This window comes from Rana temporaria, chromosome 6 (genome assembly GCF_905171775.1).
Source record: "Rana temporaria chromosome 6, aRanTem1.1, whole genome shotgun sequence".
Taxonomy (NCBI): domain Eukaryota; kingdom Metazoa; phylum Chordata; class Amphibia; order Anura; family Ranidae; genus Rana; species Rana temporaria.
Window position 1 is genome coordinate 45,002,373 of NC_053494.1, and position 22,253 is coordinate 45,024,625.

Sequence of the window (22,253 nt, forward strand, 5' to 3'; positions counted from 1 at the left end):
TTAACTATTGTTCTGATGGGATAAGTTCATTCCACACCACCACCTGTAGGTGAAAGTTGGTATTGGGGGCAATTTACTAACACAAACATTGCTATAATAAAAGCAGTATAAAACAACATCTCCATGCAGGTTGTCACACTATAGGGTTCCAGCGCATACTCTTTATTTTCGGTTCAACTGCTTGTATCATGGAAACATTGTTCTCCTGAAAGCCAGAGAATAGAGCATTCTATCTCAAAATGCAATGACAGTGCCCTATGCTGGGTACAAGTTTTTTTTCGTTCAACCCAGCGGGCAGAACTAAAAATAACTGACAATCTCCATGATAACACAAGCGATGTTAGCCTGAACATACTAATCAGTGCTGGCTGCCAGCGTTGGTTGGATGCTGGTTTTCCATTATGCCCGTTCAACAGAGCCTGGTCATAAGACCGGCTTCTCTTAAACAGACACCTTTACACATGGCCACATTTGTACCCAGCCTTAATCGTGTATATAAAAGCACTGTAAATGGGGGGAGGAACGCTATTGTTTATTTTATTTTTTTGTGGTTGAACTGGATGGACTTGTGTCTTTTTTCAACCTGACTAACTATGTAACTATGTATTCCTAGGCCCCAGCTTTCAATAGGAGGAATTGCATAGTGATGTCCTGGTGGTACAAAGTGGCCCTGGAGATGTGGATTGAAGCTAACACCATGTACCACAGCCTCATTTACAAGCAGTATGAATGAATAGTGGAAGTTACTACGCTGCACAATAATCTATTAAAATGTGGTGTTCTGCATTTTATGGGCTATTTAGGGCACAGAAGTAAAACAGGTTGGAATTTTTTATTTTTATTTGCTATATTTATTTTTTATAAACAATCCTGTTAACTGTATCATTTTCTTTATGGATGCAAGTAACACACTTCAAAATGGGCATTTTAAAAACCAACCTGTAGCCAATCAGAGAATTAGAACATTCACACGACTAGATCAACCTGTAGCCAAAAAGAACAGCAAAGCATTCACAACACAGAATATAAATAGCCAACGGTCATAGAGACTGCAACAACACACATGAGAACGGATGTGCATATACCCACAGTGCTCTGCAACGTGCTGCAGTCTGGCCTTACCTATGATGTTTAATAACTCATATATTCATATACAGTCCCATAAAGGCCTGTGTAACCTAAAAAACAAGCTGCCTTACATAAAATTCCTCTCAAAAAGCATGCTAACACTCATAAGCTGAGCAAGAATAACCCAATGGAAAGTCATGACTTTTCCAACATATTTGAACAGGCAAACATTAGATCTTTTATCAGACAAATCCTACAGATAAAAGGTAATATGCTTGAACAAATGACAAATAAAAATGGCAAGGGTTATTATTTTTCATAATATAAATAAAGGAAAATGCAAATAGAAAAAGTAAGTACATCCTACATTTACCACAACTTCAAATACATCAAATTAAAATCGGGTGTCTTAAAAGTAGGAACCAATGACTAAAACTTCCTAGGAGCTCTTTCACATTAAAACGGGTTTCGGGAAACCCATGTCCTGAGCGCATTTCACGCACCGCATTCCAAACACACTGGGCGTGCGATGTGTACCAATGCGATCCATTTGCAGTGCGTTTTGAAAAGTAGTGCATGGGGGGGTGCATCGCGGCGATCGTTGTTGCAGGGTGTCAGTCTGACACCCCGCAACACCGATCTAGGTAACGAGTCTCTGATGGAGACTCTTTACCACATGATCAGCCGTGTCCAATCACGGCTGATCACGATGTAAACAAAAAGAGCCGTTATCAGCTTTTCCTCACTCGCGTCTGTCAGACGCGAATAGAGGAGAGCCGATCGGCTGCTCCTCTGACAGGGGATTATCCGCGATTATCAGCACAACCCCCCCGAGGATGCCCACACTAGACCACCAGGGATGCTCACCACCAGGTATGCCACCCTAGACCACCAGGGATGCCAATCAGTGCCCACAATGGATGCCAATCAGTGCCCACAATGGGCATCACTGATTGGCAGGCATTGTTGTTTGGCACTAATTGGCATCCATAAGTACAATATAATACAGTACATCCGTGCCACCTATCAGTGCCCATCCATGCCACCTATCAGTGCCCATCCATGCTGCCTATCTGTGCCTATCCGTGCTGCCTATCAGTGCCCCATCAGTGCTGAATATTAGTGCCCTACAGTGCCCATCAATTCCACCTCATCAGTGCCACCTCATAGGTGCCCATCAGTGCTGCCTTATCCGTGTCGCCTATCTGTGCCTATCCGTGCCACCTATCAGCGCCACCTATCAGTGCCCCATCAGTGCTGAATATTAGTGCCCTACAGTGCCCATCAATTCCACCTCATCAGTGCCACCTCATCGGTGCCCATCAGTGAAGGAGAAAACGTACTTATTTACAAAGTTTTGTAACGGAAACCAAAAAAAAGCATGTTTTTCAAAATTTTCTGTCTTTTTTTTTTTTTTAGCAGAAAATAAAAATCCCAGAGGTGATCAAATACCACCAAAAGAAAGCTCTATTTGTGGGAACAAAATGATACAAATTTAGTTTGGGTACAGTATAGCATGACCGCGTAATTGTCATTCAAAGTGCAACAGCGCTGAAAGCTGAAAATTGGTCTGGGCAGGAAGGTGTATAAGTGCCCGGTATGGAAGTGGTTAACATGAAAGTCATACGGACGGGTCATATGAGGAAACCCACAACTATTTTGCAACTAAAGAAAGTTTGCATAGATTAGTGGTCACAAATTGAGTCAATGTCAAAGACTGGTGGGCAGTTAGCAAAACGCCTACAACTTGTTTCTGATAAAAGGAGGCAAGGCCAGGGATGAACTTTTTTCATTACATTACTATTGATATTTTTGTAGATCAAGGGGCAGATCCACAAAAGAATTACGCCGGCGTATCTATTGATACGCCGCGTAATTTTAAAGTTCCTGCGTCGTATCTTTGTTTTGTATCTACAAAACAAGATACGACGGCATCTGGGATCGAGCCGTTCACGTCGGGTCACGACATATTTACATAAAACACGCCCCCATCACATCTATTTGAATTCCGCGCGCTTACGCCGCCAAAGATACACTACGCCGCCGTAACTTACGGCGCAAATTATTTGAGGATTCGGGAAAAAAAATTAAGTTACGGCGGCGTAGTCTATCTTAGATACGCTATGCCCGGCGGAGAGAAGCGCCGATCTACGTGGATATGCCCCCAAATGTTTAAAAAGGCAAACATTTATTTTGTTTTAATTCAAGTATATTACCTTTAACTGTAAGTACTTTGTAAAAAGATCTAATGTTGTTCAAATATCTTTAAAAAAAAAAAAAAAATCAACAATTTCTATTAGGCATGCTTATTTTTGCAAACAAATGTATCAATAGCTCATTTATATAGTCCAGCTTGTGGGTTAGGTTTACTGGCCTTTCAATGATACAGTAATAGTCATATGTAAGTTTTTATTGACCTGCATTAATCCTAAACTTACCTTGCCATCTTGGGTCCTCTCCGAGGATCTTCTCTATCATTGCTTGGCTAGCTAAGACTCCTGGCTGCAAGTCAGGAATCCCTTCACCACTCCCAAGCTGCCCATTCTGTAAGGCTTCCTGTGCTTGGATTTCCCTGTTGCACCAATCAAAGAAAAATAAATTATCAAACTAAGTGGAATACGAGGTGATGTGTCTATATTGGCCCAGTGCTGGTCACTTTTACTGCAAATTTGTTCAAATGATAAGAAGTATTGTCAAACTTTTTTTTTTAATCTACTTTATATATAATGTACACACACTTATACATACACACACACACACACACAGTCCTATATGCTTCTATCATGTTTACTCCTGCTGCTTAGTTGTATTGAACAGAGGTTGTATTTTTTGCTCCCCACCCTTTCATATCAATGGGCCAGTTCTCATATTATTAAAAACAGACTCTCTGTACTACCAACTGAACATATTTTATCATACATATGCAGTATACTAATCACTTTTCTGCAAACAGTGCATCCGGAAAGTATTCAAAACACTTCACTTTTTTCCACATTTTGTTATGTTACAACCGTATTCCAAAATGTATTAAATTCATTATTTTCCTCAAAGTTCTACAAACAATAATCCATAATGACAACGTGAAAGACTTTTGTTTAAAATCTTTGCAAATTTATTAAAAATAAAAAACAAAGAAAATCACATGCACATACAGTAAGTATCCACAGCCTTTGCCGTGACAGTCAAAATTGAGCTCAGGTGCATCCCGTTTCCACCGATCATCCTTGATTGTATTGGAGTTCACCTGTGGTCAATTCAGTTAATTGGACATGATTTGGAAATGTACACCTGTCTTTATAAGGCCACACAGTTAACAGTGCATGTCAGAGCACAAACCAAGCCACGAAGTCCAAGGAATTGTCTGTAGACCTCCGATACAGGATTGTATTGAGGCACAGATCTGGGGAGGAGTACAGAAAAATGTCTGCAACATTAAAGTTCCCAATGAGCACAGTGGCCTCCATCATCCGTAAATGGAATATTTGTTTTGGACCACCAGGACTCTTCCTAGAGCGGGCCAGCGGACAAACTGAGGGATCGGGGGGAAAAGGGCCATAGTCAGGGAGGTGACCAAAAATCTGATGGTCACTCTGACCGAGCTCCATCGTTTGGAGAGAGGAGAACCTCTCAGAAGAACAACCATCTCTGCAGCACCAATCAGGCCTGTATGGTAGAGTGGCGAGACAGAAGCCACTCCTCAGTAAAAGGCACATGACAGCCCGCCTGGAGTTTGCCAAAAGGCACCTGAAGGACTCTCAAGCCATGAGAAACAAAATTCTCTGGTCTGATGAAACAAAGTTTGAACTCTTTGGCCTGAATAGCAAGAGTCATGTCTGAAGGAAACCAGGCACCGCTCATCACCTGGCCAATACCATCCCTACAGTGAAGCAGCATCATGCTGTGGGAATGTTTTTCCAGCGGCAGGAACTGGGAGACTAGTCAGGATCGAGGGAAAGATGACTGCAAAGTACAAAGACATCCTTAATGAAAACCTGCTCCTGAGTGCTCTGGACCTCAGACTGGGGCGGACAACGACCCTAAGCACACAGCCAAGATAACAAAGGAGTGGCTATGGGACAATTCTGTGAATGTCCTTGAGTAGCCCAGCCAGAGCCCAGACCTGAACCTGATTGAACATCTTTGGAGAGATCTGAATATGGCTGTGCACCGACGCTCCCCATTCAACCTGATGGAGATTGAGAGGCCCTGCAAAGAAAAATGGGAGAAACTGCCCAAAAACTGGTGTGACAAGCTTGTAATATCATTCTCAAAATACTTGAGGCTAAAATTGGTGCCAAAGGTGCTTCAACAAAGTATTGAGCAAAGGTTGTGAATACTTATGTACATGGGATTTTTTTCATTTTTTATTTTTAATAAATTTGCAAAGATTTCAAAACAAACTTCTTTTACGTTTTTATTATGGGGTATTGTTTGTAGAAAATAATGAATTTAATCCAATTTGGAATAAGGCTGCCTGTAACATAACAAAATGTGGAAAAAGTGAAGAGCTGTGAATACTTTCCGGATGCACTGGACCACTCAGAAGATTTGTATCGCTATTCTAAAGCACACAGCTTTATTGAGTTTATGGGTTAACAAAAATGACAGCGCAGCAGCAATCGAAGCTTACTTTGCAGCACCCTCCTGGACTAAAAAATCCTCTCTGATTCATTCAAGGTTTTTAACAAACGTCCGTTTTACAGAAAGGTGAGAGCTGAATATGTGAAATGATACCAAAGCATCATCTGCTGGTTAGATAGAAGACTATACATTTTCCTTCCATGATAAGGAAGGAAAATACTATGGGCCGGATTCAGATACAAGATACGACGGCGTATCTCCTGATACGCCGCCGTATCTCCGAGTCTGGCCGTCGTATCTATGCGCCTGATTCATAGAATCAGGTTACGCATAGATATCCCTAAGATCCGACAGGTGTAAGTGTCTTACACCGTCGGATCTTAGGCTGCAATTTCATGCTGGCCGCTAGGTGGCGCTTCCGTTTGTTTAGGCGAGGAATATGCAAATTAGTATTTACGTCGATTCAGAAACGAACGACCGCCCGGCGCTTTTTTTTTATGTCGTTTGCGTTCGGCTTTTTCCGGCGTAAAGTTACCCCTGCTATATGAGGGGTATGTGCGTCGTATCCTATGTTAAGTATGGCCGTCGTTCCCGCGTCGAGTTTTGAAATGTTTAAGTCGTTTGCGTAAGTCGTTCGCGAATACGGCTGGACGTAATTTACGTTCACGTCGAAAGCATGACGATTTGCCGACATCATTTGGAGCATGCGCACTGGGATTCAGTCGCGGCCGGTGCATTCGCAGTTCATTAAATGATACACGCCCCCTACCCGCCGAATTTGAGTTCCGCTGGGGGATTTACGCTACGCCGCCGCAACTTTACAGGCAAGTGCTTTGTGAATAAAGCACTTGCCTGAAAAACTTGCGGCGGCGTAACGTAAATGAGATAGGTTACGCCAGCAGAAAGATCCGCTGATCTTTCCGAATCTGGCCCCTGGCAGAACCACTACACAAGGGCTTGACAAATTTGCTTTAAATCTAAAGCCCCATACACACTATCAGTTTTCCTGCAGGTTTTTCTCTTCAGGTTTACCAAAACCATCTAATATGAGGTCAAACCTCAAGAATTTCAATTTGTATGCAATCAGGCAGGCCCTTGCACTACATGGTTTTGGTAAACCTGAAGAGAAAAACCTGCAGGAAAACTGATAGTGTGTTTTTAAGTTTTAAGTTTTTAAGAGCCAGCTAAAAAGTTTAGGAGCCAGTTTTTTTTTTTTTTTAACTAACAAATCTTATGGGTGGAACTTAGGTGAACTGATTCTTTATCCCTTTCACAGTCAGAGCCGCTTTTGTGTTTTCTGCACTCGTTTAAAAAATAATTTTAGGTCTGAAGATTACATAAAATCCCCAAACATTATATATTTTCTGAAAGCAGACACCGTAAAAAGAAAAAAAAGAAAAAAAATTGTGGCAGTTCCAATTTTTTGTGTCACGCGATTTTACTGCAAAAGGCCCAGGAAACTCAAAATTTAAGTAAAAAAAACAAACACATTAGGGTGCACAAAAACGCAATAAATGTCAACGGAGACTCAAAAGAGATGTCACACATAACTTTCATTTCAACAATTAGAAGTTTAGGAGAGCGGGAGTGTCTCCGCTCTCTTTCCTCCCCCTCTACCCGGCAGCACCCGCTATGCCAGTCCAGGGCCCGCAGATGGTCATTGCGCAGGATGTGGGGAACATTCAGATGACAGCCCAGTCGCCAGGACAAAACTTCTTATCACCATGGCGACCTGGTACCTGGGGTTTTTCGAGCCCTGCACTACATAATCACTTTTAACACCAGACCAAGTTTTTAGGTACTGGCCGTATCCCATTTGGAAAGTTTTCCTCTTGTTTACTGACCAGGTGGCCACTTAGGAAAAAAGGGAAAATTTCCCAAGATTAGAATTATAGTCCGCTTTAAAACTGAACTGAGGCTGCTCTATCCAAAAAGGCAAAAAATAAATAAAAAATGTTTTACAGTGCCTTGAAAAAAGTATTCATACCCCTTGAAATGTTCCACATTTTGTAATTTTACAACCAAAAACATAAATGTATTTTATTGGGATTTTATGTGATAGAACAACACAAAGTGGCACATAATTGTGAAGTGAAAGAAAAATTATAGTTTTTAAAATGTTTTACAAATAAATATATGTGAAAAGTGTGGTGTGCATTTGTATTCACCCCTCTGAGTCAATACTTTGTAGAACCACCTTTCACTGCAATTACAGCTTCAAGTCTTTTTGGGGATGTCTCTTCCAGCTTTGCACATCTAGAGAGTGACATTTTTGCCCATTCTTCTTTGCAAAATAGCTCAAGCTCTGTTAGATTGGATGGAGAGCATCTGTGAACAGAAACCTTTAAGTCTTGCAACAGATTCTCAATTGGATTCAGGTCTGGACTTTGACAGGGCCATTCTAAAACATGAAGATGGCTTTGATCTAAACCATTACATTGTATCTCTGGATGTATGTTTAGGGTCGTTGTCCTACTAGAAGGTGAACCTCTGCCCCAGTCTCAAGTCTTTTGCAGTCTCTAACAGGTTTTCATCTAAGATTGCCCTGTATTTGGCTCCATCCATCTTCCCATCAACTCAATTTAACTCTACAGCTTCCCTGTCCTTGCTGAAGAAAAAACATCCCCACAACATGATGCTGCCACCACCATGCCTCACGGTGGGGATGGTGTGTTCAGGGTGATATGCAGTGCTAGTTTTCCGCCACACATAGCATTTTGCTTTTAAAAGTTACATTTTGTTCTCATCTGACCAGAGCACCTTCTTCCACTTTTGCTGTGCCCCCTGTGGCTTCTCGCAAACTTGCCGGGCCTGTCAGTTTAGGTGGACGGCCATGTCTTCGTAGGTTTGCAGTTGTGCCATACTCTTTCCATTTTCGGAGGATGGATTGAACAGTGCTCCATGAGATGTTCAAAGCTTGGGATATTCTTATGGCTTTCTTTCAACAATGGCTTTCTTCTTGCTACTCTTCCATAAAGGCCAGATTTGTGGAGTGCACAACTAATAGTTGTTCTGTTGACAGATTCTTCCACCTTGTGGATCTCTGCACAGGTGGACTTATTTTACTTTTTAGGTGACTTCTGAAGGCAATTGGTTTTCCAAGAGTTTAGTTAGGGGTATCAGAGTAAAGGGAGCTGAATTCAAATGCACGCCACACTTTTCAGATATTTATTTGAAAATAATTTTGAAAAACATTTATCATTTTCCTTCTACTTTACAATCATGTGCCACTTTGTCTTGGTCTATCACATAAAATCCCAACATGACAAAATGTGGGGTATGAATACTTTTTTAAGGCACTGTATCTGCAATTTGACAAATCCCCACAGACATTGAGGTCATGAAAAAAAGCTCAGCACACAGGACTGGATTACCTTATATCATAGACAGGAGGTCGAAGGTCATGAGGACCATGGGCAAAGGCACAATGGGGTCCATTCTTCACACAATGTCCTCGAGAATCTGTTTCATGAATACAAGTACCGGTCTTGTAATATCGTAGGTGATATTTTCTCTCTGTGTCACCTGTTGTCCTATGCAAATATGGACAACTGAAACAGAAAAAAAAGAAAACACTTGGTCAATACAGTTTGTCTGCATGAAGAATCAGATCAACATTGATTGTGGCATCACTTAGAGTAGGAGGGAGGGAGAGAGACAGAGAGGAATTTATTACTTTTCTTCAGCATCTATAAATAGCCAACACTGAATTTTTCTGAGGCATTATATAAGAGAAAAACAAACCCTGCGACATCTCATTACTAGAATTTAACAAAATGAGCATTTCATCTTTCTTCATTTTGCCAAAATGAAAAGAGAACTCTGGCTAAACTTTTTTCCTTTAAAAGTACTGGGGAAAGTTAAGCGCCATACACACGGGCCAAAATGTCAGGCAACATCAGCCGGTTCAATAAAAACTGTCCGGCATTCGGTCCGTGTTTAAGACAGCTGGTCCAACCGGCCGGCTTCTGTTGGACGAGCATGCTGGAAAACCAGCAGCTGACCTACTCCCGATCAGCGCTCTCAGCCAATGGCAGAGAGCACTGACCGGAGTGTTCTGGCGGGGGGATAGAACCTCTATCAGGTTGCAGCTCATGTCACTTATCTCTGTTGTGTATAATGTGCTGGCAGATTGTCATCATCAGCGTAAACTAGATGCGCACACTGTTTATCCTAACAAGGAGTTAAAGTTGATCTCCAGGTTTCATTTAACATGGTGATGCTGCATCTGTTAGTGCAGTAAAATAGTTTTTTTTTGACCAGCTAAGTCCAAAAAAAACAAAAAAACTATTTAAATGAAACATGGAGATCAGCTTTGACGTTATTCTAAATGGTAGAATTATTTCATTTTTTCAAATAACAAACATGCCATGCTCCTCCCACCTGCCTAGTGCCCCAATAGCAAGGTGCACCCAGAAGATTTTTTATTTTAATGTATAGAATGTATGAAGGTAAAAAACCTTGGGCCAAATCCTCAGAAACGGAGCGTAACTTAACTTTTCAGAGTTAAGTTACACTGCCGCAATTCTCCGAAGTTAGGTGCCGATCCTCAAAGCACTTACCTGGAAAATTGCGGCAGAGCAACTTAACTCTGTCCGTCGCAAGGCGTTCCTAATTCAAATGGGCGATTCCCATTTAAATTAGGCGCGCTCCCGCGCCGGACGTACTGCGCATGCGTGTGACGTCATTTTTCCCGACGGGCAGCGCGCGAAATTACGTTACGTCGGGCTTTGTGGATTGCGACAGGACAATAAAGTTGCGTCGGGTAAAAAAAAAGTTACGCGCCGGGAAAAAAATTTCAAAATTTTAAAAAAATTGCGGCGATCGAAAAAAAGGTCTGTTTTTACAAGGTGTTACTAGTTTACACTTTGTAAAAGCAGAACTAATTTTACGTATGCAAAACGTAACTTACGCAGAAAACACAAAGCTAAAAAGCTTTGTGGATCTGCCTAAGTACTCATTTGCATACGCAAAGCGGCATTTCGACTCGAAATGCCCCCAGCGGCGGATGCGGTACTGCATCTTAAGATCTGACAGTGTAAGTGTCTTACAGATGTCAGATCTGCTGCCTATCTTTGGAAAAATCCTTTTGAGGATCAGATCCAAAGATAGGCACAGGGATACGCAGGCTGAACAGCAGTTCCGCCTGCGTATCTCCTTTGAGGATTTGGCCCCTTGAACCTTTAGAACCACTTTAAACATTTGTTAGGATGAACATCTAGTTTACTACTGATGACAATCTGACAGCACAGCACACACATGGTTAATTATGGTAACCATTGACTACCCAGAGCCCCCTATTTAACATTACATAGAAAGGAAAGTTATCAACGATTTTTCTCAAAATAAAAAAAGGTAATAGTAGAAATGTTTATTTGTTTTAAAGTTAAGCTATGTGAATGGGAACATGTAAAAAATATGAAGTACATGTCTTCCCAATTTGGCTGCAAAGATGGAAATACAAAAAAATTATAAAAATAGGGTTTGTGTTAGATACACCTAAAAGGGTATCCATCCAACTAGATGTAATTTCAACCTTCACACTACATGTTGGGGGGTCATGACAAAAAAAGGTCTGGTCACACCTGAGGCAGCACATGCCACACAGCTGAGTGGATTGATTTTCAGAGGGTGATGGAGCAGTGGCTGCCAGTCATTTAGGAGGCAATATTGTCTTTTTTTTTACAACTGAATGGGGATTTTGTATGTAAACACTGTGTAAAAGAGTGGCTCCATTCATGGGAATGAGTTGAGTACTACCCATTGAACACGATGGAGGTATAATTTCTGTTGCGGCATGTGAGCGGTGGCATGCCATCTTTTAATCATGGGGCAGTAAAACCACAACTTATGCTTTGTTTCCAATAGTACGACTTGTCATGCGACTTTGTCAAGTCACAGATCATTCATTTCAATGGCACCCGTTGCCATCTATGCGACTTAGAAAATCAACAACATTAAAATGGTTCCTGCACTATTTTGATGAAAATTTGATCCAGAGAGTGTAAAGTTGGATCAAAGCTGCACTTAAAGTCGCATCAACATTGCACTCCAAAGTCGTACTCTAAATTGTGCGACTTTGGGGTCGCAATAGCGGTAACGTAGCCTAAACGGCTGTTTTTTAACAGCACCCAGCCATACATGTGAATGAAAATTTTCGTGAGTGTGTGTGGCCAACTACTGTTGAGCAAATAAATTACTGTCTGGTGTACAATCTCTGAGCAGTCTCCTTTAGTTATACAATACAATACAAAGCAATGCAACATGGGGACTTCCCTCAGCAATCCACCTAATTTTATTTCTAATCAGGCAGACCCTTATATAAAAGTGTTAGATCTAAACAAGGTTGTACAGTCCGGTGTAAAATGTGTTATTAAGCTTACAAACAGGGAGAAATCTATAAAATAGTGTCTAAACAAAACATATTACTGTATATTCCAAGGTAGACAAAGAGTGCAGAAAACAAAGCTAAAGCTGGCCATACATGGATCGAAATGAGGCCAGTTCAGTAGGGACCTGGCGAGATGTGATCCATGCAAGGGCAGGCTGATTGTACCCAAGTCGATCCATCAATCTACTTGGATACAACCAGCCTGTTGGATTTTATTTACATTCGATTACTGCCGGCGGCTATAGCTCCTCCCACATCGCTGCTGTGTTCTGCTGGCCGGGAGGCTTCCCGGACAGCAGAACACAATAGCGCGGTGAGAGGCATTTTGCCATCGACACTTATTGTGTTGACGAGGGGGGGGGCTGGAATTTAGTATTTTTCTATCCTTCCACCCCCGTGTTTCACTGCGGCGCCATCCACTGCACTGCAGAAAAATGCAGACTTGCTCCATTTTTTGACAGTGACCATCACGTCAACATGTTGTTTGAACAGGACACTTTGAAAACAATTGCTTTCTAAGTGCCCTAGCGGGGTCGTGTATTTATCCAGCGTGGAAAAACAGATCACCACAAATAGCATGAATGAGCCCTTTATTGGAACTTAGATGCTCTGCCATTTTTTTTTTAAATGTATGTATCCCTAAAAGTTCCTGTTCTAGTGACAATAGAGAAAGATATTCAGCAGGGGCTCAACAGTAATTAAAAAAATAAATAATTGATTTGGTTAGAAGGATTAGAGACTGGCATTAACTTTTTAGTCTTGTGTGTGTCACCATGTGATATTTCCTGTAAGAAGGGGAAACCTCCCCAATTTGGCAATAGACTATTTTAGCAATAAACACATGACAGAAAATCTAATCATTCCTGCTCTGTCAAAAATAGAAAGGTTTTGACTGGAGTTCCACTTTAACCACTTAAGCCCGGACCATTTGGCTGGCCAAAGACCAGGTCACTTATTGCGATTCTGCACTGCGTTGCTTTAACTGACAATTGCGCGGAGGTGTGACGTGGCTTCCAAACACAATTGATGTCCTTTTTTTCCCAGAAAAAGAGCTTTCTTTTGTTAGTATTTGATCACCTCTGCGATTTTTATTTTTTGCGCTATAAACAAAAATAGAGCGACAAATTTGAAAAAAAAAATAACAATGGGCCAGATTCACAAAGAGATACGACGGTGTATCTACAGATACACCATCGTATCTCTGACGTAAACTGGTCCTATCTATGCGCCTGATTCATAGAATCAGATACGCATAGATAGGGCTAGATCCGACAGTGTTACACTGTGTTACACTGTCGAATCTTTTTTTAAATTTAAAAATGGCGCCGTTCCCGCTGATTTACGATAAATAATATGTAAATCAGCGAGATACGCAAATTCACGAACGTACGCGGACCCGTCGCATTGTTTTTACGTCGTTTCCGTAGCGGTTTTCCGTCGTATACTTACCCTTTCTTTTATCAGGCGCAGCCAATGTTAAGTATAGCCGGCGTTCCCGCGTCGAATTTGAAATTTCCTACGTCGTTTGCGTACGCCGATTCACGAACACGCGCGTCGCAAGTCCCGCTCACGTCGCAACCACTGACGTCCTATTGACGTCAGTGGGAGCAATGCACGCCGGGAAATTCCCCGGACGACGCATGCGTATTTAAATCGGCGCGGGAACGCGCCTGATTTAAATATGACACTCCCCTAGCCGCGGAATTTGAATTCCGCTGGGGGATTTAGGATCCGCCGTCGCAAGTTTGGAGGTAAGTGGTTTGTGAATTAGCCACTTGCCTCCTAAACTTGCGGGAGCGGATCTTAATTCACGTAGATCGAGCGGATCTATAGATCCGCTGAGCTACGTGAATCTGGCCCAATATTTTTAACTTTTTGCTATAATAAATCTCACCAAAAAATATATAAAAAAAAAATGTTTCCCTCAGTTTAGGCCAATACGTATTCTTCTACATATTTTTGGTATAAAAAAAAATTGATTGCCTTGCGCAAAAGTTATAGCGTCAACAAAATAGGGGATCGTTTTATAGCATTTTTATTAATATTTTTTTTGTTCTAGTAATGGCGGCGATCAGCAATTTTTATCGTGACTGTGACATTATGGCGGACACACTTTTGACACCATTTTGGGACCATTGTCATTTTTACAGCGATCGGTGCTACAAAAATGCACTAATTACTGTATAAATGACACTGGCAGTGAAGTGGTTAACCTGTAGGGGGGCGCTGAAGGGGTTAAGTGTGTCCTAGGGAGTGATTCTAACTGTTAGCGGGCGTGGCTACAAGTGACATGTCCTTGATCGCTGTTCCCGGTGACAGGTGGAAGAACGGGGAGATGTTGTGTTTACATTGACATCTCGCCGTTCTTCAGCTCCGTGACACGATCGCGGGACACCGACGGACGCGAGTGCGACCACGCGGCGGCAAATTAAAGGGGACGTACCCGTACACCCATTTTCCTGTCCATGCCATTCTGTCTACGTATATGTGTGTGCGATAGTCATTAAGCGGTTTAATAGATTACATTTAGTTAAACGGAAAAAAGCCTGAGACAGGAAAAGATATAAGTGTGCTTGAAAATAAATACGGTCTACATACTTTGCTCTAGAATCATCAGGTTAGAAATTTATTTCAACAAGTGCAATCTTGGTCAAGAACAGAAAGCTGAAACTGTGGAAAGACTATTTGTATGGAGTGCGTACATTTTAAAGCACCCTTTTGTCCAGTGACATTATAGTACAATAAAGAATGAAAACATGATCCCACACACATAGCACAAGGACAAAGCACAATGTATCAAACAAACCCAAAGTTGCTGCTTTGACACGCTGTCACATAACAGGTAGGACAAGTGACATGCTGGGATCCTCACCCTCTCCATCCTTCTACTACACAGGTGTCAAACACAAGGCCCGTGGGCTAAATCCGGCCCTCCGGGCCACTTCATGTTGCCCTCACACCTCTCCTTTAGCTGCAGGAGAGCACCAGCCCTCCTCCAGACCCTTACTTTCTGCTTTCAGGCAATGCATCCAACTTCTTCTCAGCAGCAGCATAAGGAAAAGGGGTGCACTGTGATGTAAGGGAGAGTGGGGGACTCAACTTCTGATGGTGGGGTGGTTCTTGACATTTAATGTAAAGGGAGGGGATGAGCTGGACATCTAATCTTACAGATACAAGCGGCCCTTTTTGAGGACAATCATAATGCTGATGCGGCCCACGATGAAATGGAGTTTGACACCCCTGTTCTACTACAAACAAAATGATGGATGGGTGAGACAAATTCCTCCAAGGCAGCATTTGGATATGAGCTCTGCTTTCCATCTAGAATTCTATACTGCTTTCCTTTACAGGTCAGAAACACAAGTATCAGACACTAGAACTAAGGAAGATGGGGGAAAGGCAAAGAATTGTCTCGCTTTATACAAGATTATATTTGAGCAACAATACTGGTGCTCAGTCTTGAAAGAAAGCTAGCAATAGAGCTGGCCATCCACATTGCAATCTTATTGAACAATATTCATTGGATCTAACAAAATTAGTCTAAATTCACACTGGGGCAGTCTTCTTTGCAAGACTTTTTAATGGAAGAAATACAATACAACCAGGAGTCAAACATGTACAGTGGGGAAAATAATTATTTGATCCCCTGCAGATTTAGTAAGTTTGCCCACTTGCAAAGAAATGGCGGGTCTATCATTTTTATCATAGCTGTATTTTAAATGATAGAGGCAGAATATCAACCAAAAATCCTGAAAAAAATACATGATACAAATGTTATAAACAGGGTGGATTTGATTTAAATCACTAGTAAAAAGGCGGGATTTAAATCAACTCAATTTAATTCTATAATTTTTAAAGAGCAACTGTCATCTCTGTCCCTCAGCGGCTCCTCCTCTCACCCACTGTTGATGCACCAAATTCACTTTAATGGGACGGCTGGTGATGCGGAAGTGACACAATAAGGTGAGGGATGTGGCGGCAGCAGGTGAGAAGATGTCCGCTAACAGGCGCTGCCATGATGGATCTAAAATCACAGGTGCGCTTTAAATGTACAATTAAATGTAAGGACTTAGTCTTGCTGGTAGTTAGAATCTTTATTATTTGCAAACAAAATGAAGGTTAGGTCAGGTTATTAAAACAGCGATATCAGAACCGATGCAATCATATAGTTTGTAGTGTACATAGATTTGCAAAACAATGGGATAAAGGAATTTTCCTGAATTTGGTTTTATCTCATGGTTACTGTGAAACTGTGTGAATGTATTAGACCCCTTTCACACTGCCGGACCATTAAGGTCTGCCTGTCAGTTTGCTCGGAGGACCTGAAAGGCTGGTCTATGGAGTATCTGATGTCAGTGACATGCCCGTTGACATCCGACCCACCAAGTGTGATGGAGGAAAACCCTATTTTTCCATCCATCTGCGGATTGGATCGGATGACAACGGACTCTACGGTCCATTGTCATCCAATTCCCCATAGGGGACAGGTCGGTCCCCCACAGTGTGCAGAGACAGACCTGTCATCTGCCTGCTCATCACAAAGCGGAGCCCGCACATGGACACGGACCGCGTGAAAGGACCCTAACTGATAAAGGTGGTGGAGCTTACACAAGGTAGAAACTGTCATTCAAATGTGCCCACAGTCCTTAAATCTGAAAATACAGATTGGACTACTTTACCTGCCTATTCAGCTTCAAACACTTGGGGTATGCTAAAACGTTTATCTAATTTAGTTTCTTCAGTCACTGTTTAATCAGCTGCTTATCTGTAATGTCTGATTTCACCACTCACATTAGGCTAAAGAGCCACTTCCAGGAATTCTACATTTCTGAAAAGGCACTAAAACAAAAAGCCAACAACAAGCAGCATCTTGCTGGGTACAAGAGGTTTGCATAATACATCAGCTCTAAACAGGTGAGTGCATAGACGGAGCAGCATTTCATTTTCAGCACATCAATGCTGTCATGGCAACTGAGAATTAGCTTGTTGATGGCAGGTTGCCAGGCGTCTTTTTTTATCTTGGGCTGCAGACTCTGAAAGTAAAAATAAAGGTGAACCATTCCTGGAGGCTTGGCAACATGTTTTTTTATGAAACATTGTTTACAGAGGCATAGGGAGAAGCTGTGAAAGTACCCATAATATAGAGAACGAGATAGAAAACAGAGAGATCAAGAGTGAGAAAAACAGCCGACGGTGACTGGGATTATAGATTCAGAGCGAGCCGACACACCGCAGATGATTTACCAAAAAGGGAGAAAAGGCAGATCACTTACCAAAGTGAATTTTTACTTTCCAAGGGAATAAGGTGAAGCTTTTCTGACTTCAACCATCCAATGACGTGCTAGCAAAAATCATTTATTTTCCCCTTACATGTGATTGGGTATTCTTTACAAAAGTTACATTTTCCACACACGTACTAAGCGCATTGAAAATTCCCTTGCAAAGTTGAAATTCACTTTGCTAATGGAACGGCCTATACTCCTCCAGTAAATCAAACCCACGAATGATAGGCGATCGATAAAACAAATAATAAAATAACAGATACATAAATAGATCAACTGTTAAACTGATCAGCAGACCAAAACATAAGTACCATGATCTCACACTAATGTAAAAACATAATGATTCAGGCTGCATTCACACCTGAGCGTTTTGTCGCCTGAAGCGCGACGCTCAAAAACGCTAGAGGGGAAAAAATACATTATTCCCTATGGAGATGGTTCACATCTCCACTCCAAAACGCCCAACGCCGAACGCCTGAAGCTCAAACAAGTTCCGGACCCTTTTTTGTCACGCGTATCGGGCGGTTTGGGCGTTTTTGAGCGTTTCCATTTCCCATAGAAAGTAATGGAAACGCTCGATTCAATCGACTAGCGCGACAACGAGCGTATGCTACGGGCGTTTCGTCGCTTTAATCAATAGAACATTTCACCCAGGCAGAAGATAAAAAAAATCTACCAACATAGCAACAAGTGATGTAAAGATGATCATTTTTCCTATTGGCTAAAATAAAAAACGTCGAAGTGCAAAAACGTCGGACGACGCTGTATGCAAACGCGCAAATAAGCACGAATACGCGCGACAAAACGCCCGAAAAATCGACCGAACGACCGACGCTCAGGTGTGAATGCAGCCTCAATATAATGCTTGTTTGGAAAAACAAAATAAACACATTTCAGGGCTGCTAAGGCCTGGGACACAAACTGTCAGCCTCAGTCGGAGCCGCTGTACTAACGATCCAATGTCAGTACAGCAATTTCTCCCACTGAGCTGTTGTGATCTGACATGAGGATGGCCCCCCCGCCAGAACACTCTGATCAGCGCTCTCCGCCATTGGCTGAGAGTGCTGATCGGGAGGCGGTCAGCTGCTGGTTTTCCAGCATGCTCATCCAGCTTCTGTCAGACCGGCTGCCATACATTCAGGCCAGCATTCCTATTAGAGCAAGGTCTAAAGGGTACACGGAACTGATTGACACAATAAACATGGGCAAAATGATGCAAACGGTCCTTTAACACAGTTAAGGATTCCAATTATCTTTAAAAAAAATACTTATTCAACAAGTTAAAAGAAGTGTTGGGTTTACAAAAAAATAAACATAAACCTAGGTGTATCCGGCATCGGTCCGATGCTGCATCTATACCCTGCCTGCCTCTAAGACCAAGAACTGAGCTAACACGTGACCACTGATCACTCAGTTCTTGTTCTTTAGTCAACAGACAGCCAAAGACTGTCAGTCACCAGCTCTCTGCTCTGCCCCTCCAGCATCTACTGGGGCACCAAGCTGTGGAAGAGGGGGTGTGAGCGTCTGCCTCAGGCTCTCAGCACCACGCTGAGTGGCTGAACCAACTGCCAATCAGGCACCTGGGTGGATCCTGACATTAAAATCTGGGATGACTTGGTGACATCATAGGCTGCTTACAGGTCACAGGAGCACAGAACTAAGTGCACTGGCGTGATCAATAGGAGAAGTATGGCCAAAAGACCTTCTCCTTTAAGCTAACCATAGGGGACTTTTTTTCTTCTTCTTCAATCAGCCATCAGGCTGAACAAATTCCTCTATTCATACAATTGAGGTGGATAGAGGAACCCTCCCCACTAGGACACTCAGTGGGACGCTTCTCTGGATCGAAATTGAGCCGATCCCTGCTAAACCAGCAGTTACAATCCATCTATGGCCAGCTTATGCTCCCAAATATTCCCTCCAATCTGTAAATGTGATGAGCTTTAAAAGTTTCGCCCACACAGGACAGAACAACAGATTTACTTAAAGCCCAAGTGTGGGAAAAGTAAAAAAGGGTGGGGCTACCCCTGTACTGCAAGGGCTATGTGCCCGTTTCTTTCTAAAGCAGTGGTTCTCAACCCCAGTCCTCAAGTACCCCCAAAAGACCATGTTTTGGGAAATTCAGCTCTTACCGATAAATACCATGCCATTGATATTGATTTAAAGCGGTTGTAAACCTAAAATTGCAACTTTCTATTTCTACAGGCATTCTAATAGCCCCAATTCGTCTCTGTCTTTTTTTTTTTCCCTACCTGCTTCCTTCTCCAGATATCGCCGATATCCCGAATGGTGACCTCACTCCGCGCATGCGCCATTCGTTCGTTAATCCGGCCAGCCGAGACCCTGCCGGTCACTAGCCCTGTTTATGTCGGGGCTGCGTCATTTCCTGCTGTTGACGTCAGCCCTGACATCGCGCGATGTTTTTCATAGTTATTTCCTCCCTCCCCCTCCCCAAGAGGCTCGTGGTTGTTTACCTTCATACCTTGTGACTCCTACGTCACAGGGTTTGAAGGAGGAAGAAGGCGCGCAAGACACAGCTTCTCTTCGTTTCCATAGTAACCGGAAACGAAGAAGAGGCTTGAATATTTGCCGTAGTGCGCACGCGCGGGATTACAGCAAGCGTCATCAAGTGTGGGCGGAAGTTTTTACAGCAGCAGATGCGGAAGACCTAAAGAAGAATGGTGCTGGCATAGGACCAGGAAGCCCAGGGACAAAGGTACCGATTACACCGCAAATATAATAATTGAATTGATTGTATAACGATCGTTGGATGCAGTGGGAAACTGTCTTTAGGAAAATGCTAATAATGAAATAAGTAGATGGGGGTTTACAACCGCTTTAAAGCAGCTGTGCAAAGTAAAGGAAAAACCTGAAAACATGGCCCATTGGGGGTACTTGAGGACTGAGAACGACTGGTCTAAAGAACAGGAAAAGCACTTTTACTTACCTGAAATTCTACTGCCCCAGAAAACAGCACTCCCTAATACCATTTTTTTACCCTAAAAGCTCCCATTTTCAGGATTCCTTACCTATGGCTATACATGCATAGAATTAGGGACATGTCATCAGAGGAGTGCCTGTAAAATGCAGAAGAGGGCTCCTGATTTTTGATGTTTCAAGGTAGCAGTTTAGGACTGTATTTTACAGTTAGGTTGAAAGAAAATAAAAAGACACAAGTCCATCTAGTTCAACCAAAAAAATGTACAAATTATGTGCAGCAGAAAAGCACCAGGTGAGGAATGCACAACGTAGGATTTGCGATTATGTTTATTCTACATAAACTAGCATCAAAAAGGTAAATCCATTGGTACAGTTCATCCTTAACACATTCAAGCCTGATTTAAAAAATTTAGACCTGACCTAATCTTTTTTTTTTTTTTTTTTTAAATAACAAACATGTTATACTTACCTCCACTGTGCACAGAGTGGCCCCGAACCTGGTCTTCTGGGGTCCCTCGGCGGCTGCTTCGGCTCCTCCCCGCAAAAACTAACCCCCTTTATGGGAGCTCTCTCCCATGGGGTTCGTTCTTGCTGGCACTCTCCTGTGATACAGCCGGCGGCCATAGCCGCTCACTGTATCACTTGGCCCCGCCCCCAGGTGCTCCATGTCATTTGATGTGATTGACAGCAGCGCGAGCAAAAGGCAGCGCTGCTATCAATCTATTTACTCTAGCCAATCAACGGCCAGACTGAGCAGAGAAGAGGACGTCGGGGGCGAGCGCAGCAGAAGAACAGGCTCAGGTAAGTAAAAACGGGGGGGGGGGGGGGGGGGCCTGTAACTGTCAGATGTTTTTTCACCTTAATGCATAGGATGCGTTAAGGCAGGGGTGCCCAACCAGTGGCCCGGGGGCCACATGTGGCCCGCCGAGCCCTCTGATGTGGCCCGCGACATCCTGCTCTGGGATGGAATTGAATACTGTTATTAAAGATACGTTTATTACTAAAATCAGAGTGTATATATGGGCATCTCTGTTCTGCAGTGTTTACTGGGCTGCTTTCAAACTTACCTGCAGTTATAGAAATCCATCAATTCAATCCCTTCTCCAGACCTCATGCAAATATTCAGATTTTCTGCTAAATTTGTGAACATGCTGTATTTCCAGGCTAGTATTAATAGGAAGAAAACTGGTGCTATGTACAGTCCAACAACCTCTGCAGAACTGTTTGCTATAATTATCACACAAATTAACAAAGAACAATGTTTAATTCAAAAGCTGTAATCGACTTGCCAAGTTTCCTTGTTGGTCTCATGAATGAGTAAACAGCCAGGTTTTTTTTCCTCCACCAAGGTCATTGACCCATAACTAATCCTTTGATTTAACAGACATAATGCTGTAAATCTGTGTTGTAAACTGGACAACTTGATTCTAGTTGCAGCAACGATACAAGGGCAAATATGAGGCATCCACACAAAGCAAGCCATACATAGTCTGACTGCATATTCACTTTTAGGCTCCATTTACACTTGTGCAACTCCAAAGTTGTGCGATTGCCATTGCGACTTCGATGCTACTTCAGTCAGGTGCGACTTATGTTTAAGGTGCGGGCAGACACCGGCGTCTAACAACCAGTGAATAGTGGATTGTTAGGGAGTGGGCGGCTGCCGTGTCCTTAACAACTGATGATTAATCAGAAACACTATAAAAATAAAAATAACGAAAATAAAAAAAGCATGGGGCCCCCCCCCCCCCCTTCCCAATCTATACCAGGCTCTTCAGGTCTGGTACAGATTTTAAGGGGAACACCACACCAAAATAGTATGGTTCAGGAGGGGGGGTGCTCACTTGTCTCCCCCCCCCACCTTTCCTGGCCTGCCAACGCAGTTTCTTCATTATTTTTTTTAACACTGGCATTTTTTTGTTTAGATTCCCCTCTGAAAGCCGGCGAGTCATCGTGTGGTGCCAATCCACTCCTTAAAGCGGAGTTCCACC

At 42.6% G+C, this 22,253-nt stretch overlaps 1 protein-coding gene across 4 annotated transcripts in view; it reads right to left on the bottom strand.

Moving 5' to 3' along the window:
- Positions 1 to 22,253, bottom strand: part of UNKL (unk like zinc finger) — a 128,447-nt gene that overhangs the window by 60,538 nt on the left and 45,656 nt on the right. For all 4 annotated transcript variants that reach the window (XM_040356733.1, XM_040356732.1, XM_040356730.1 and 1 more), the window contains 2 exons: positions 9,024 to 9,200; positions 3,507 to 3,640 (listed from right to left, as the gene is read on the bottom strand). In XM_040356733.1, coding sequence (XP_040212667.1) covers positions 3,507 to 3,640; positions 9,024 to 9,200 — 311 coding nt within the window. The remainder of the gene's footprint in view (positions 1 to 3,506; positions 3,641 to 9,023; positions 9,201 to 22,253) is intronic.